Genomic DNA, 18,758 nt, shown 5'->3' on the forward strand with positions numbered 1-18,758 from the left:
CTGACAAAGATTGGGATGGTGAAGGAAAGGGGGACACAAAACAGGTGGCCCTTGGCGACAACGGAGGCAACTCTGACTGAACGCAACGAAAGCATTCGGATACAATTCCGCGCCCGGCCTAATCACACTCTCTGCGGGCGCATTGCATGCTGGGATTCGTAGTTTCCTGCTAAGGCAGAGGGGCGTCCTCGCTCCCTCCTTGCGTTCCGAGCGTTCCGCAGAACTTCGCTCTTGACCCCTCCGCCTTCCCGTAGTTGCCTGCTCCCCGCGAAGGCAGAGGTGCCAGCCGGGCTATGGTACCGCGGACCCTCTGGCTCCGGACTCTCCGTTCCGCCCGCCTTGTCGCAGGCGCAGCCGCGCCGCTTAGTCCTCGGAGCCCCCTCGGCCCGCGGGCGCCTCCTGCGGAGAGGCGGGGGCCACGTGGTGCCTGGGTCTCCATGGCAGCTCGAGAGCGTTCGCCTCCCCGCAGGGCGGGATCCCATGGGCTGCCGGCGGAGGCCCCGGGCGAAGCCGGAGAGAACGGGCAGCCTCTCTCGACAAGCAACCAGCTCTTGCAGCAGATCGGTGAGCAGAAGCAGGTGGAGGAGGAGGAGAAAGAGGCCTTATACCGAGCCAGACCATTGCTCAGTATTGCCTACGCTGGCTGGCAGCAGCACTGCAGGGTTTCAGGCAGGAGGCTTTTCCACGCCCACTTGGGGATGCTAGGGGTTGGATTTGGGACTGCCACTGAGTCATCATCATTATTATTTGAATTTATATACCGCCCTATACTTGGAGGTTTCAGGATGATTCACAGAACAATATCAAAATGTAAAACCACAATATGTATAATCAAAATAAAAACAACAACCCAATAACATCTCCCGCCCCCCCTTCAAAAAAGAACCACTTTTTAAAAGGGCATAGGATGTCAACCAACCAAAAGCCTGGCTAAAATGGAACGTTTTTGCCTGGCGCCTAGAGGTGTATAATGAAGGCTCCCCCAATTTCGGTCGTTGGTTTCGGCTCAGTTTTTTTGGTGTTGCTGTCCCCCTTCCTACACAAAGCTGCTTTAAAACATTTCCCGTACTCGGGGTAGCTTCCGACATGCATTCTAGCCCTTAGCACAGACACGTGTACAAAGGTACGCCTGAGGTTTTTCCCTTAAGCACAAACCATTTGGCGCATACATCTTGTTTTCTCAGCCACAATAGCCTCAGATCTTTAGAATCACCGTCAGAACTGTAGATCGGAATTATTGCTGGGGATAAACAAGGTATTCTCATTCAGGAGGAGAAGTGCCCATTGTGCAACCTTGCTATAGATAGATAAAGGGTAAAGGGACCCCTGACCGTTAGGTCCAGTCGTGGACGACTCTGGGGTTGCGGCGCTCAACTCGCTCTATAGGCCGAGGGAGCCGGCGTTTGTCTGCAGACAGCTTCCTGGTCATGTGGCCAGCATGACTATGCTGCTTCTAGTGAACCAGAGCAGCACACGGAAACGCCGTTTACCTTCCCACCGGAGCGGTACTTATTTATCTACTTGCACTTTGACATGCTTTCGAACTGCTAGGTTGGCAGGAGCAGGGACCGAGCAACGGAAGCTCACACCGTCACGGGGATGTGAACCACCAACCTTCTGATCGGCAAGCCCTAGACTGTGGTTTAGACCACAGCGCCACCCGCGTCCCTATAGCTAGCTAGTTTTACTGATGATGTTTAACCTTGCAGTGATAAAGCAGTGTGTATTCTGGGAATAAAAATGAGTGCTACTAATAGCAAATGCTTCTTTGGTATCTGTGATCTGCTAGGTGCAGTACAGAATTTGGATGTGACACAGCTTCATTAGATGGGCTAGTAGGGATTTATTACTTATTATTCTGCCACACCTCACCCTCCAGAACTCAAAGTGGCTTGTATAGGACTTCCAGACCGAGACTTGTTTAGCTTCGGCAATGTGACTGACTATGCTCTGAAAACTATAAGTTTATCCCAGGAGTGGGAATTGAGATATTAGTATCAAATGGCAGTGAAGGGACAGATAGGGTAAGTGGCAATGCCACAAGGAGCATTAACACCCTGCACTTGTAGTATACTGTGTATGGTTCAGTGTTCTTTGACATAACAGCTGGGAGAAAGAGAAGTATAAAAACCAATTTGTTATGCACAATTAGCATAGAAGAAAGAACAAATGACACTGCAGGCTACTGGGTTTTGTTTACCATTCCAAATGCTCTTTTAAATGTTCACCTAATTAATGATGATTTATATTTACACATACTTTTGCTACACTTGTGTAGCTCATTCTCCTTTCTATAAGCTTATGGTTGGCATGAAATTATTTTTGCTCTCTCCTCGTATCCTTACAACAACCCTGTGAGAAATTTGGCTGGAAATGACTGCCCACCGCTAACCAGGGAGTGTCATAGTTTTAACTGCAACACTTTATCTGCTATACCACATTACCACAAACTATGAAATCACTGCCTTTTCTTCCAAGTTTTTTTCTGCTTGTGGAATCTACTTTCTCAGAGAAACTCTAGGCCATGAATTATTGGGGTGATGGAGGGATTTTTCTGTCCTTTGTGTTACAGTTAGAGCCATGAAGGCAACATGATTAGCATTTGGCCTGCTTTTATAGCTGCTGGCAATTCACAACTTTCAGGATGCCTTGGTACCTTTTAATATAATTCAATTGAGAAATGCAGTCTCCAAAATGGAGTGCATTTACACCTATCATCTCAAACAGCAGTTGTTTATTCAAGCAGGGAAGCACTTCATGTTGGTAGGTGTAGAAGTGCTTTACTGGAGTAGCTTTAAATAAGCGGAGTAGTTTGCACTCCACTGCACTGGCAGTGCAAACAGCACCAAAAAAGAAATATTGCTGAAGAAATGGCTGAAGCAAACTACTATTGCTTGAAAGGGAACCCCCAGATACACCCTTTCTAGTTTTGCAGAGCACCTTTGATAGCCTAAATTACGCAATACGACCAAGCCTCCTGGGAAAGAGCAACACATCACTCTGTTCTGTATAGGCAATAAATATAATTAAGGATGAATCTTGCTTCAGTGTGGAATCTGTAAGGAGAATATTTTATGACTGGGATCCTATAAAACCACATACCTACTGTCCATCCCACATCTGTTCATGATTCAGCACTTATCCTGCTTGTTATAATTCAGTGGTAATATCAATACAGCCTATGATCTCCACAGATCCCCAGTTCAAAACATATATTTAATTTAAGAAAGATGAACATAATGTATATGTTTGGGAAGCAGTTAGGGATGCAGCCCAATTCAAGGCATATTTACCCAGAAAGAAGTCCACTGTGTTCAGTGTAACTTCTAATTAGGCATGCTTTGTATTGCAGCGTTGATCTTAATGTCCCAGAGCCATCATGGATCTTTTAGTATCTGCTCCACAAGTTCAATTCAAATTACACATCAGCGAATGATAATAACAGACAACCATAAATTATGTTCTGAAGTTACTGTTTCTGAACTGCAGAGAATTACACATCCAATTTGTCAACCTGCAGCAAGCCCAACACTATGACTCACTTGTTTATCTCATCCTCTGGATAATTTCCCTTGAGGTAATCCCTGCTTCACTTGTTACTACTACAAACAGTGACGTTCAACACTTGCCTGGTTCTTTGGATGCTGATAGTTTAAAGTTGAAATATATAATTTTTGGGGGGCAAAAATGGCACTTTAGCTTTTCTCTTCCTTCCCATCAGGGTAAAGGGTGTGTTTTATTTTTGGATACTGTTGACGATGAAATCAGCCATATAACAGTCAATTGGCAGAATCACCTTTTGCTCCTGATTATAGGAAGGGAAACTTGGGTTTGTCATGGAAAGTGCACACAATAGGAAGCTATGGCCAGGCATAGCTTCTCCATTAATATGTCATTATGATGCATTTGCAAACCTGTTTGTCACTCTTACAATCTGCAATTTTGGCATACACTTAAAACCTCCAAGGCATGTACCTAAAAGATGCAATGTGTGAAGCTTATATGCAAACAATGACAACACATTTATTTTTCCTGAACGTCTGAGGGTGATAAGCTGTGCCTGAGACTTTTCTATAGTTGGAAATTCAGATAGATACCCTTCATGCCTAACACTGGAGGTAGATAGGAATTCTGAGATGACAGAATGACCATTCACACTAAACCATTGTGTGTGCAGAGATTTGCATGATATCCCTTTTTTCCTATATGAGTAGGATCCTGTGCAGATTTTGCATGCAGGAGACAGAACAGAAGATCAGTTCTCCCCCCTCCCTTAAATCCCATGAGGCTTTTATATAGAGAATGGTTGGGAGGGTTCACTTCCCCTAAGGCACAGAGGAGAGGATCTCTGAATCGGGAAGGAAGGTTTTAACCTCTCACATTTACATGATGGCAAACCTGTGTTTGTCACTGTGTGTGCGCACAACAGGAAGCTGTAGATGCAATTCACCTAAATGCCACATTTCTTTTTTAATCAGCCAGCAGCTACTTCCAGTACAACCTTCAGGATCAGCTAACAACTGCCCTGTTAGCCTTCCCTCGCTGCTTTAAGCTGAAGCCAATTAGTATTTAATCAGGTGACTTATCTCCCCTAGCACTACGGATGAGGGATGAGGTATCTAAGAGACGCTATACAGGGCACTAATAATCTGGATCACGTGCTTGTGTTTTTTACACTTCACTTCATCTATCAAGTGATTTCTTTGCCACAAGAACAGAACAGGTGTGTCTGTTGCCAAATTCCCCCATTGGGTTAGATTTGGACTACCTGGCAGTGAAAAAGGAGGGCTCTGTAGTAATGAGCTATTTCTTGATATGTTGAATTTCTGATGTAACACTTCTTCCACTACACAACTATAACTGCGTTATGTCATACTACAATTATACCTGCATAATGGAAGAAGCATTACATCACTAATTCAGTGCAACAGTTATGATGGTCTCTCCTTAGATTGCTACTAGCAGTTTAGAGTCACAGTTACTTGTTTTTATTTTAAAACGACACAGTAAGTTGTACCTTTTCATTAACAAAAGGTGTATAATTATTTTTATGTGACGAGAGTTGTCACCTAAGTTGGCAGGCCTCATTTGACATCAACACAAAATAGAACCTTTAGGGTCATCAGCCCAGCTCTGTAGAATATGCAAAAAATGTGCCTTCTGCTAAAAACTTTTCTATTCCAGGCTTGTGCAGGCAATTAAGAATACATATTTTCATGCTAGTTAGTTGATGGTCTCTTGATTTTATTTTTTTATGTGTTTTTATACTATATAGGTGTATTATGTTAAACAGATTTGATATTTTAATGAGGTATATGAATATTTTTATAAATAAATAAATAATAAATAAGTAAGGAATTTGATTATGTATATGGCTGAAGAATCCACACACTGTTTATAAGAACCCACAAGCTGTTTAAAAGATAGGCATACACAGATGCAGTAGTAGGGAAAACTTACTCTGGTGTAGAGGAGTAACTGCATAGATCCTTGTAAAGCAAGTCAGCATTACTTGTGGCTTTCAAAAAGGGAGTCAAGACACACAGATGTATTTTGGGATTGTTCATAAAACATCGAAAGCTAAGAATGAAACCTAAACTTGCAGTTTGGAGGAACAAGCAATTGCTTTGTGAGAGCCTCTGGTATTCTACTTGAAAAGCTGCCTTGCAGTGAGCTGTGAGCCTGGAACTGAGTTTTATTGGCGATGATTTCATCAGCCTTGAAATCTAAAACCCAACTCATTGTTTCAAATGTATTCCAGATGGAAGGCAAATTGTGGAGCGGAAGAAAAAGCAAAGAAAAAAACGAAAAGAGGAATCCTGCTGTCTTGATGATTCTGTATGTTGCTTGATGATGGAAATGCCATTTGCCAAAGCAGATATTGAAGATGAATTTAGCAGTAAGTATAAATACTAATCCAGAGCTGAGAAGTTGCTTTAGCTCAAATTTCCATCTTGGAAGTAAACAAGCATGTTCCACTTGAGCCAAATTTCTTCGTATTTGTACTCTGACCTTAGCAATTACAAATGCATCTATTGTAGTCCTTGAATGTTGGCGCCACCTCTCCCCAAAGTCCCAAATGTTTGCATCCTCTAACCACAAAAATGCACTCAGATCCCGCGTGAATCACAAAATATTCTATGAACTACAAATTCTCTGCTTCCTAGTGCTTGCCCTATAAGAAAATCCAGAAAAATGTGCAATTGTGATAATGAAAAATACAATAAAAAGGTAATGAGCAAATGCTGAGATTGTTTGAACTGCAGATTTGAAACAGCTAATTAAAGGGCTGATTGTGGCAGGAGGTACCAGAACAGGCCCAATTAAATCTTCCAGTAGCAGGAAGATAACCTCAGTTGTGTTTTGCAAATCTGGCCTGGACAGGGTGGCGCCATTATTTCATCGTCAGTTAAGAAACAATAACCATCACCACAAATATATGCGTGGGGAGTAATGTTTTTGTTTATTCCTGTGTTGCGTATTTTTATATTGTAAATCACCCTGTGATCCTTGGATGAAAGGCAGTTTAGAAATTTCATAAATAAATCAGAGTTGTAAAAAGACAGTGAGTGCCGCGTAGAAAATACTGGAATGTACTGGTTCAGAAGCAACATTAAATTATGTCGGTTTTGGAGAGACCAGCTAATAGCATAGAAGACTTTGACAGCATATGTGTTTATGCCTACGGGACCACCTCTCCTAGTATGCCCCACAGAGGACCTTAAGGTCCATAAATAACAACACTTTGGAGGTCCCGAGCCTCAAGGAGGTTAGATTGGTCTCCACTAGGGCCAGGGCCTTTTCAGCACTGGCCCCGACTTGGTGGAACACTCTGTCACATGAGACCAGGGCCCTGCAGGATTTGACATCTTACTGCAGGGCCTGCAAGATGGAGCTGTTCTCCCTGGCCTTCAGCTTGGACTCACTCTGACCCCTTATATGGGATTTGGTATATAAAATTTCCCTTGGCTTTTTTTGCTGGGCCATGTCGGACCAGCATGGATAGCTGGCTCGGGTGAATATCTGATGTTTCCTTCCTTTATGGTCTTGATTTATGGGCTACTACTAAAATGAGGCTGCATTTTAAGCTGTATTTTAAGCTGTATTTTTAAGCAGTATTTTAATTAACTTTTTTTCTCTTTTTTCTCTTTTTTCTATTACGTTTTATTGTAATTCATATTTAGTGTTAGCCGCCCTGGCCGGGGAGGGCGAGGTATAAATAAAAATTTATTATTATTACTATATATTTGCAACATTTATAGCCAAGTAGATGTGCATAGGATTGAGACTTCTATCCTGAGGTAGTCATAGTGGAAATGGAAGCAGGGCAGCTTTTGTTACAGGTTAGGTAATCCAGGACACATTTTTCTGTGATGCCATGCATGCCAGCCTCTGACAGATTACCACAAGGGTATATGTAGCCATTGACAGGAAAGCAGATGCCCAGTAAAGGGGGTAATCGATAAATTAATTAATTTTAGGAAAAAATGTATATGACCTAAAATCCTCTTGAAATGTCAGGCCCATATTTCTGTCACCCTATGTTAGAATTCCAGTTCAGTTCTTGAGGTGTTAGACAGGGGTTCCAATCCTCAACTCAGCCGTGAAGCTGTGACCTTGGGCCAATGGTTGTCTATCAGCCTAACCTACCTCACAGGGGTATGGAAGATAAAAGGGGAAGCGGAAGAACCCACAAGCTTCTTTAAGGAAAAGTGGGATATAAGTGCAGTATTATTATTTTCTTTCAAACCACCCAAAGGGCAACAACTATGCATAAGAGGGAGTTGTCAATAGAATGAGAGGAAACTTGAGGCTTGCTGAAGTTCAAGAAATATTTAAAAAGAAAGAACCCCGCAGCCCAGTGAGGACTGAGCAGGCGCAGTGGGCTTAGATTGACTGTTGAAGAGTAAATGGAAAACTGGTGTGGGATGTGTGGAATGGAACGGTATGGCTGGAATCCTAGGCAGGGAACCCTTTATACAACAACATTTTGTGGGAGGTCTCTGTCGTACATGTTATATTTCAAAAAGTATGATACCTGAATTTATTTATTACTATTTATTTTATTTTATAGACTTATATACTGCCCTTTATAAGATCTCGGGGTGGTTCACATGATAAAATACAAGGCAAAAGCCACCAACAAACAGTTAAAACAAAAACAACCAAACAATAACAGCCCCCCCCCCCCAACATATTCAAAAGGCTAGAATATTAATCGGCCAAAGGCCTGGTTGAAGAGGAACATTTTCACCTGGCACCTAAAGATATATGATGATGGCACCAGGCGAACCTCCCTGGGGAAAGACTGCACAAACAGGGAGCCACTGTAGAAAAGGTCCATTCTCGTGTTGCCACCTTCCGGACCTCATGTGGGGAAGGTACACAAAGATTGCCTCAGAACATGAACACAGAGTCCGGGTCAGTTTGTATGGGGAGAGGTGGTTCTTGAGGTATTGACTCTTTGCGTACTAATTTCGAGAATTTATGTATTGTTCTACTCACGTGTGCACAGTATCGTAACACCTCTCCACCCTCCTTTCCTACCCAGATAAAAGCGCAGCTAAACCATATGTTAAAAAGACGAGAAAGAGAACTACTGGGAGGGAGAGTGAGGAAGACAATCTAATAAAGAAGAAAAAGAAAAATCAAGATAAACCAAATTACTTCATCTCAGTTCCAATCACAAATCCAAAGGTAGTCTTACTTTTTATTATTATTCTGATCTCATAGGGGACAAAATCACTTGTGAATAATGAAACCAGAGCTCAGACTTAAACCCAGGCATTGATTCTGTGCCTTGAAGCAGAAGGGTTTTGTGCTTTGAACTGGTGGTTCCAGAAATCTTCCCTTGCTTTCCCAACAAGAAAGGTGAGGAACGAAGGAAACTGGCTCTCTTGGGAGTTGCTCCTCAAGGCGCTTGATTCCCAAAGGAGCTGCCTCCTTTTCACTACTGAACAGATGTTTAGTGGGAGAAATCGTGGGGAATGGAAGTTTGAACCGGCAGATGTAGCACCAGGAGCGTTGGATTGGTTCTGTCACTGTGCTTGTACTACGCTAAGCTCCTGGCCCCCTTCAGTCTCAGTTACCATCAGTGACTTCCACATTGGGAAGCCAAGTAAGCAATGTTACACTACTCTGCCACTCCCAGTTGAATGTGAAGTTGCTGAGCAGCAGGGAAAGCAGCAGGTCTCTGAAGCCGCCTCTTCCTTGCTGTTCAGCTAATCAGCTCAGAAGCAGGAGTGGATAACATGGGGAGGAAGGTTATGTGTATGTTGCATGGGTGCTAATAAATGCATGCACATATATTCCATGTATGGTTGCCTTCTCTGCAGTCTCTGGTGTGTGGTGTGTGCTCTGCCCCACTGCCAGCTCTGCCCCTATACATAATTTGGTTTGGGCCCAACCCACCATTGGCACGCGGTCCCTTATAGAGATGGTCCAGTATGTGGCCTCCTAAGAAGCTTGTACACATAGAGCTCTGGGTTTGGAGGAGCTGTTGATATGGACATTCCTTTGCGTGCTAGAAGCTCATGTATACACGAGAATATGAATTTGGAGACAGAATGGCATTCCCTCCCTTTTTCAAAAGAAGAGCTCTCCCATGCCATGTTGAAAGCTGTTGGAAGCCTGTTGATAGTGTCAGGAATGTGCTTCCTCAAGTTCAGTTCAGACATGATAAACTGCAGCAATGGCTACCTAGCCCTTTGACTGTGCTCTGCTCCCACGGTTGAAGGCAGTATGCCTTTGAGTACCAGTTGCTGGGAACCACAAGTGAGTGGTGTACTGCTACACTGAGGTCGTTTTTCCTGGCTCCTACATACACACAGCTGTCTGCTGGAGAACAAGATGTTGGACTACATGGGTCTTTGGCCTGATCCAGCAGGGTTTTTCTTATGTAAGTTTCGGGCTCATATGCTCCTCCCTTCACCTTCCACAATGAGGAGAAGGATGCTTTTGGTTCCATTTTGATTAGTTTATTCTAAGAATAGCTATCTGTTGTTTTTAATAACTGCCATGCACTGGTTTCAGATATAAATTTATTTTTAGGTCCATTTGATTACTTCTTTTAATTGGACTGTAATGTCTGCTGGATGAAAACAAATCTTTGATTTCCTTAGTTTAGTTCAGGAAATTTCTCATCTAAACAACATTTAATAGTTACTTGATTTAATTTCCAGTAATACTGCGGTTGAATGTATGCTGTAGCAATTTTTTTTTACTTTGCTTCTGTGCATAACAAAAATGACTGGGTGTAATTTGAAGACAAACATTTTCTCATATGGCTGTTACTGGATGGAAAAATAAAGCTAAATAACTTAATAGCCTTTACAAGGCAAACCTCATTATCCAACTTCATCTTACAAAGCAACTAGATTCATTTTCTTCAGCAAGATTGTGTCAGCCAAGTACATTGCTGCAAACAAGAATATGTAACTAAATAAATAAATAAAACAAAACATTAAAATGTGCAAGGTTATCGTCCTTGTCAGTTGCCAATATTAGGAAATTGTAATTTGTAATGTGAAATGATCTTTCCCATTTCCTGAGGTGTTTTAGAATATAGTTTTGCATGGGCAGGGTCCTTTCCAACTCTACAATTCTATGATTCTTGATTGGCGTACAAAATTTCAATGTGGGTGATTTTTAGTTGTTTTTATCTTATATGAATCCCCCTGAATTATGTTTTTATAGTAAAGTGATGGATTATATATGAATTAATATATATATTAGGTGGACATGTTGGTGCTGACCTTTAAATCCCTAAATAGGATCTGTGTACCTGAAGGAGCATCTCCACCCACATAGTCCTTGGACACTGAGATCCAGCTCTGAAGGCCTTCTGGCAGTTCCCTCACTATAATAAGTGAAGTTACAGGGAACCAGGCAGAGGGCCTTTTTGGTAGTTCTGCCCAGATGTCAAAGAGCTAAACAATCATAGGACTTTTTGCAGGCATCTGAAGGCAGCCCTGTTTCGGGAAGCTTTTGATGTTTGATGTTTTGGTGTGTTCCTTTATACTTTGCTGGAAGCCACCCAGAGTGCCTCGGGCAACCCAGTCAGATGGGCAGGGTAGCAGCAACAACAACAACAACCTAATAAATCACATCAGACTGGTTCCCTAATTGAAATCCATCTGTTGTCTTAAGCAAACACTAACAGAACAATTGGTAGTTCTTTGGGACTCATTTTAACCCCACTTATGTGCTATTAAACACAGTGAGTAGGCATGTATTAGGCTGCAACAGAGTTCCCAAATGGCTATTTAGCACTTGAAATTTGTCGCTTGTAAAATATGTGATTCTGTGTCATTCTGAAAAGCCATTTATGGTCTTTCCGATACATGTGGTCTGTGGCTTCATGTCCGCCGAGCCTCCGAAGTTGCTCCACTCTCTTTGGGGTGCTCCATGGATGAGAGCTAAAATTCCAGGAACAGCCTGGCATGAAGGGGGAAGCTTGTGGATTAACTGAGCAGAGAAGCTTTAGCCCCCTGTTTCTAATGATGGGTGACAGCCAGGGGCATCGGTCACTTCTGAGGTTGGATCTCTAGCCTAGTAAGGGGAAGGAAGGCAAGAGAAGCAGCCTGGGACTTGCTGGAGAGGTTCACCAGGTTCCCCCTTGCTCAGTGCACTGCTGTGGCATTATTCTGTGCTTTTCACATGTACTTTTAATTCTCACTTTGCATAGTAAGAAAACTTGGGGGAATCAGTCACAAAGCTATTATTGAGAGAAATAAGATCTGTATTTAGTTCTGTAGCCAGAGAACCAATCTGATACTGGGGTCTGGGGTGAGGTGGGACATAACAATGTGTAGACAAATCCTTTGAGGGCAATCATAACCCTATGGTAATGAACACAGTAAAAATCCCCTGTATGCATAACATATCAACCAGAAGTCAGCCATCAATATTTCAAGGCAGCTTTCCCAGGGAACTCTGTCCCTTTGACATTTTAAACGATCAACTGATTAAAGAAGTGAAATGCTCAAGATGCTGGTAATTTGGTTTGACAAAACTGATGCCCTGAAGTGTGAAAACTAACAACTCTCTGTAGAAAATAATATAAAACTTTGCTGGCTTGCAGCATTGTGCACGATCAAGCCCCAACCAACATCTGTATTAGATCAGTTGAGTCATTTTGTATGAAAAGTGCTAATGTGTTAAGAGGCACCCCTAAGGCTGCATTGTAACATGTATCCCGTCTGCTTTGAGCGAAGCGGAGCCCATCTCTTCCCTCTGAAAGGGAGTATGGGCTATAACTTGCTCTTTCGTCCTGCGTCCAGATCAGACCAAGGTTTTCTATAACCTTGATGTTTTTCCTGTGTATTTGTGCTTTCCTCAGAATACATAGAACAGAGGGTGGATTTGGCTTTATAAATCATGTCCTAATAAATGTATATTGTTTTGTGTTTCCTGTCTGATGTCTTTCCTATCATGGTAGGTTTTCTTAAGGTCAAGAAGCACCACAAACTGGGAAAGTCTCTTGCAGGAGTCCAGTTTAAGTAAAATAGACATTGTGCTCGAGCTTTGTTTGTGTTCTCGCCCTATCCCTTATGCAGAGCAAAGCGTTTTCTTTGTGTTTGCTGTTGATTGCGCTAATACAAAAAAGTAATATTGTTTTTGTATGTGTTTCTGTTCTCCCTCAGATCACAGACACTATTCAGCTGCTCCAGGATAAAATAATACAAAAGGATAACAGGCTTTCTAAAGCAATGGTTCATTGTGGTTCTTTGCATATCACCCTCTCTGTTCTACATTTGGCCAGTGAGGAAGCAGTTGACAATTAAGCATTTTACTCTGAAATAACATGCTGTTTTAAAATCTACTTAAAAGTGTGGTAACCCAAAAAAGGGTAACAGAAACATTCTGGTTTCATTTTAACTATAATTATGACATTAATAACGTATGGCTGGGGTTAATAATTTATATTAGTAGTGTTATGCCTTCTGTGGTATAGAGGAAACTTTATTCATGTAAAAGTGCTCACATCACATAGGTAATAAGGGGACAAAATTATATGCAAACCATGGATAATTAGCTATGCAAACTGGAGACTGCTGATCTCCCCCCCAAAGATTCCTGCTAGCCCATACCTTTGTTAGTAATTTGGAGCCCTCCAATTTGCAGTTCTCGTAGCCTCATCTCAAAAAAGTTATTATATAGCTGGAAAATGTAGAATGATTAGAGATTGGAACACCTTCTTTAAAAGGAAAGGCTAAAGCATTTAGAGAATTTTATGTTTGATCAAAGATAATTGAAGGCCAAACTATAGATTACTTTAATCACATAACCTAAAGGTCATAGCCCTGATGAAGTGAAGAAGGATGGAATTTTTGTCCAGTTTACATCTTCTTCTCAACATGCTGCAGTCTCAGTGATGCTTGGACCCCTCTGACCACGCCTCTTAATAAATACAGTGGTGCCTCGGGTTACAGACGCTTCAGGTTACAGACTCTTCTAATCCAGAAATAGTACCTCAGGTTAAGAACTTTGTTTTAGGATGAGAACAGAAATTGTGCAGCAGCAGCACGGCGGCAGTGGGAGGCCCCATTAGCTAAAGTTTCAGGTTGAGAACAGACAAATTAAGTTCTTAACCCAAGGTACCACTGTACTTAAAAACATGGAGGTAGCTTAGCTGCTACACACTACACCAGCTCTCTAATAAATATATCATAGCAAAAGGTTTTGTAGACCAGAGGCCACATATCAGATGCATACAGGATTATCCTCTGCTGTCAGGAATACACGTATATGAAGGAAGAGAAAATATAAAGCTATTGGATCAAAACACCATGAAATTCCAACACCTGTCACTGGCTAATATCTCTCTCTCTCCCTCTCTCTCCCTCTCTCTCTCTCTCTCTCTCGTGCGCACACACACACAGAGAGAGTTCTTATATTAGTACATTAATATCCTGACTTTCTTCTACTATGGGCTTCAGTTTAGTATGCAGGAGGTCTCCCTTCCAAGTACTCACCAGACTCAAACCTGCTTAATGTCAGGAGGTGGTTGCATTATGTGCTGTGAGGCCGTATTCTAGTCTATAATGGCCTCTTTAATAGTGATCCTTGTAATAATGAGGTGTATAGCAACTAGTGTAGTTGAGTCAGCTAATATGGTCTCCAGTAATGGAGTAAGATTGCAATCTTATGCACACTTACTTGGGAGTAATCCCCCTTGCACTCAGTGGAGCATGCACAGGTCATGCGTGAACTAACAAATTTGTGAACCTTTTGTACACCTCTGCCTTTGGCTCTTTGTTTTTGACAAATTTGCTTTCAGCAAAGTATGGCATGGGCTTAAGTTGCTCAGACTTCTCAGTGCTGTAGCTAATAGCTGGGTAATTTAATGAAAGTGAATCACAAAAGAGAAATGGACAAAGAGGTATAATGAGTCCTTTCAACAGCACTATGCTAAAAGCTAAAACTCTTCCATTTGTTTTGCTTCCAATAAATTTGGGTGTGATCCTCAAAGTCTCGAGTGAGTGGCTATAGAGCTCTGTCAGTGTGTGCCCAAGTAAGGGCTTTGAGGACTGCAGCAGAATTAGCTCCCTGCACAGCTTTAAATTAAAAATTGAAGAAGCGAATGAGTTTCCTCCTTTCTGACAAGTGCAGTCTCTAGTCATTAAATGTCATGTTTTGTTTCATAACGTCTCTCGAAATGTGCACTCCTTCTGAAGAACTGCTTTGCCACATTCTCAGTCCCCCCCCCCTCTCTCTCTCTCTGTAGTGCAACATCTTTGTCTAGTTCCAAAACCTATACAGTAATGCAGTTTACATTTCCGTACTCATTATTTCTGATTGGTAGAAGTTGTGTCAACTTGATGGCCTGTATATTTGACAACACAAGTGATATATGCAAATACCACTTGAGAAACCTTCAGTTGACAGGGAAAAGTTTCATCTTTCATTAATTAAAAATAGTAAACATTTAGGCTTGTGGAGAAACCCTTTAAAACACAGCAGGCTTCAGCAGCTTAGAAGCCAGAAAACAGCTTATTTATTTCTTGATTATTTCAGTTATTTAGGCTTTTATTCTGCTTTTCTGTTAATCCGCTGGGCCAATTACACACACATGTCAGTTCCCCCTCAATTTACAAGGATGAGTCCTGATTCTTGTTACTTCTGCTTCACATTAGCCACCAGGAAAGCAATCAAAGGCCACACAGCCAAGACTTTGCATCACAGTGTAAAAGTGTGCAAGCACCAATCACATTGCTCACTCATTGCCTGGATACTTACTATGACCCCAGCAGTGGCCTTATTAGACTGGGAGGTACCTACACAAAGCGGGCAGTCTGTGTGATTGATACTTGCATATGTTGCTGCTGCTGTGTGCAGCTTGTGGAAATGTACCCCATCTCCAGTCCATGTGTTAGCTTAGCATCTGCCACGACTTTCAGTGTAAATAGAACCCAGGGCTGTGTGGCTGTCACTGGAATGCCTCCTTTGGGTGTCTTTGTCGCCACAGTCAGCACACAAAATTCCTTTGCATCTACTCTTATTATTCCTGAAGCATGTTCTGGTCTGAACTGTGTGTTTCTCTTCACTGTTCAGTTTATTTTTATTTGATTTTAAGGGCTTTCTCTGTGGTTGTGCTTTGGTTTATGTAGGCTACATTCTTCTGGTATTTCTTTCTACGCTCAAGCAAAAAGAGCCCTCCATTCTTCATCTGTCAAAGCCTCTTCTCTGCAGTTCCCATAGTCACATATCCAGAATTTCAGAGGAGGCTGGCAGGAAGGTCCTGGACTCCTTAGCAGCTTACCTTAACATCCACAATCTCTCCCCTACATTCCTCTATGTAGCTGTTACTCTCATATCTTCCCAGCACTCTCTGATAGTAGATTGCTCAAGATATTTAAATAACCTATCTTTGCACCCAGCAGACAAGTTACCGTGCATTCATCCAATCCCTCACCTCACTAGTTATATTCTTCATAATTGATTCACCCAGAACAAACACTTTGCATACCCAGCCTATTGATGTTTCATCTTCTGCAGGGATGTCCTTATCTGAGGGGATACTCATTGTAGCAAACAAGGTGTCCTTGTGGCCTGGGGTTGTTGAGTAATCCTCAGCAGTTACTGCTCTAATAATTGTATTTATGCATTGCTGCTTTAATCATAATAGGAATTTTAGGTCACAGCCTTTTTTATTTGCGAAGCTTAGCATTGAACTCACTGGTAATACTTGCTTGAGTACATTGACCTGGTTTTGACTCTGCCTTTAACAAAGCAATTTGTAGGGAAGAAAGGCCAGAATGAAAGGAGACTGAAAATGTTGAGCTCGCATACTACATTTAAAATTATTAAGCTCCCAGCTAGCTTCATGCAGAATAGAAAGCTGACAATTAAGCAGTTTTTTTCAGTGGCACAATGCCAGAATGAAAGTGAATGCAACAGCAACACATCATTACCCATCCTCATCTTCCAGCAGTTTTGTGCCTTTCTTCTTCCTGTGGGCTTTTGAAGTGAATTGGCCCTCATACCTTCCCTTCCAGTGATTTCTGTTATTTTGCACAGAACATTACTTTGTGGAAACACCCTAGGCCATGACCCCAAATGGAGAAGTGATAGGTATTACAAAACAAATTTGAATCCAGCACAGTCTGTGTCACCAGTTTGAGAGGATTCTGCTGTAATGTGAGATCCAGCTGATCCCTGAGGCGCAGAGCTCTCATCAAGGGCGAGGTTGTATGTTTTAGCAGAAGTGAGAGTCTCTCGTGCTTCTGCTTTCTTTGCTGCACTGTAATTTATGAACTGGCTATTGACCAGATACGGAGCCCATCACACAGAGAGTCTACTGAGGATAGTAGCTTAGTAAGCCTTCATTTTCAGAACAGCTATCAAAGGGTATTTCTGATGCAAAAGGCAAGCTGAGCGACAGTAGCAGGAGTGAAAAGGAGGGGGGAGGGAAGGGGGTGTCCATATTGTAAGGTGAAAAGAAAGAGATGTCTTAATTGACAGCGTATTCTAGTCAGTCACCTGCAAGTAACTTGTTCATAGTGTGCTTTTGACACATCAAAACCAGTATAAGTCAGTGTCACAAATGCATTATGTGGCTTTCATTTTCATTTTTTTGGGGGGGGGGGTTGTAAATCAGGTGTGCAATTCAGGAATGAGTTCTGGAATTTCCTATGCTCTGACTTGCACAGAGCTGTGCACAAGTTTCCTCTTGCTCTTTTTCTCTCCGTGTATCATATTGAGTTCACCTGTGCAAAGTGGCCAGCTGCTCCTCACAACTGTTCCTTACGTGATTGTGTGAGAGACACCAGTGCAGATTCCGCCATGCAGAGATGCAGCCAGCTCCTGTTTGTGTGGCGACTGGAAAAATGTGCTGCCATAATAAGCAGAAACTGTTGCCAAACACTGCTAGTTGTCATAAGCATGCAGACCAGTTGCTCTTGATGTTTCTCCACATGATGCCACAGCCAAGAAGGGATTATGTGGTCCCGTAATGAACTGAAGCCATCCTTTAAAGCAGTGTTTATCAAGGAACTCTGGAGTTCCTCAGAAGCATATCTGGGGCTCCTCAGAAAGAACAGCAGTGACAAATGAGCTTCCTTGAAAGGCAGCTCGCTTACGATTTCCATTGCAACAGGAATCTTCCCTTGTAGCTTGCTCCCCCAGGAAATGACTAAATATGTTTATGAGGTGCAGCTGCATGCTTATTTCATACGGGATGATGTTGAGGCCCAGAAGGGCCTGCTCAGTGCCCCATGTGGTTCAAGTCTGTGCCGAGAATGTGCCCCAGAAGTCTCTTCAATGCACTGTGGTTTCATGGCTAAGAGCTCTTTGGCATACAAGATAATGTGAAAAAATACCCATTGAAAGCTGGAAACATTTCAAGGAGGTAGCTGTTAGGAAGTCTGCCTGCCTTAATTTTGTTGGAGCTGTGATTGCAGCCTTGGCGCTAGCCATAAAAGAAAGAATTGCTCAGCCTGCCGTATCTTTCACTTCAGGCAAAAGGGTCAAAACAGGTAAGTATTTCCTTTCAGGACTGTAGGATAGAGCAGGTAAGCTGGGGGCTGATGGAAGTCAAAATGAGGGTGGTATAATACATCTTCCAACTCACAATATTTATTGAGTAGGCTTTCTCTGATCTTGAGGATGTCTGCTCACTAGGTAGTTACTGCCACCTAGTGACTATTAAGTCATTGTCCCAATAATAACAACAGAGAAATACGGTAACTGTCCAGTCAAATTAATAAGGAGAGTCCTGCTAACCATAGCCTTTTAAATATTTTATTGATTTTTGTTAAGAAATACAAACATAGCAAAAAGAAGAAAACAAGAATCAAAAATCTAAACCACAAAGCGTCATGGCCTGGAAGGACAAAAGTACAGTGCAGCTCCAAAGGAATAAAAAAAAAATGACTCATACAAAGATTCCCTTTACAGATAACAAAGATTCATTGAAATGAAAGTATTTTCTACCTGTGAGTTCTATCTTTATTGGGAATAAAGGTTCAATGAAGTCTTAGATGAGCCATACATTTGCGTATGCTTGTGACACTGAGCAACCATGTGCCTCAATATTTGTGTAAGAAATAAAGATGTGTAAATTCAAGCTCTTTCCTTTAGATGCTTTCTGATACCATTTAGACACATTTTCTGAGTCCACATCAGAGCTGGTATTTTATGAGAGCTGTATATGCACAATATTTTAATTCACTCTTGTTGTGCTTTAAAAATGGAGGGTGTAAAATGCAGCCATTAAGAATACTAAGCAGAAGAGTTGGTATTACTGAAGGAGATGA

General features: G+C 42.0%; 1 protein-coding gene across 5 annotated transcripts in view; it reads left to right on the forward strand.

The window, feature by feature from the left end:
* Window positions 1–215: 215 nt before the first annotated feature.
* The window catches only part of AKAP7 (A-kinase anchoring protein 7), an 80,698-nt gene continuing 62,155 nt past the window's right edge, over window positions 216–18,758 (forward strand). For 4 of the 5 annotated variants that reach the window (XM_083731404.1, XM_083731405.1, XM_083731406.1 and 1 more), the window contains exons 1-4: window positions 216–564; window positions 5,762–5,899; window positions 8,552–8,697; window positions 12,645–12,781. In XM_083731404.1, coding sequence (XP_083587530.1) covers window positions 294–564; window positions 5,762–5,899; window positions 8,552–8,697; window positions 12,645–12,781 — 692 coding nt within the window. In that variant the 5' untranslated portion in view covers window positions 216–293. Of the gene's footprint in view, window positions 565–3,558; window positions 3,578–5,761; window positions 5,900–8,551; window positions 8,698–12,644; window positions 12,782–18,758 lie in introns of those variants that run through there. The other variant, XM_083731408.1, reaches the window with a different exon arrangement.

The sequence above is a fragment of the Podarcis gaigeae genome (assembly GCF_964106915.1).
Source record: "Podarcis gaigeae genome assembly, chromosome: 3".
In the NCBI taxonomy this organism is placed as follows: domain Eukaryota; kingdom Metazoa; phylum Chordata; class Lepidosauria; order Squamata; family Lacertidae; genus Podarcis; species Podarcis gaigeae.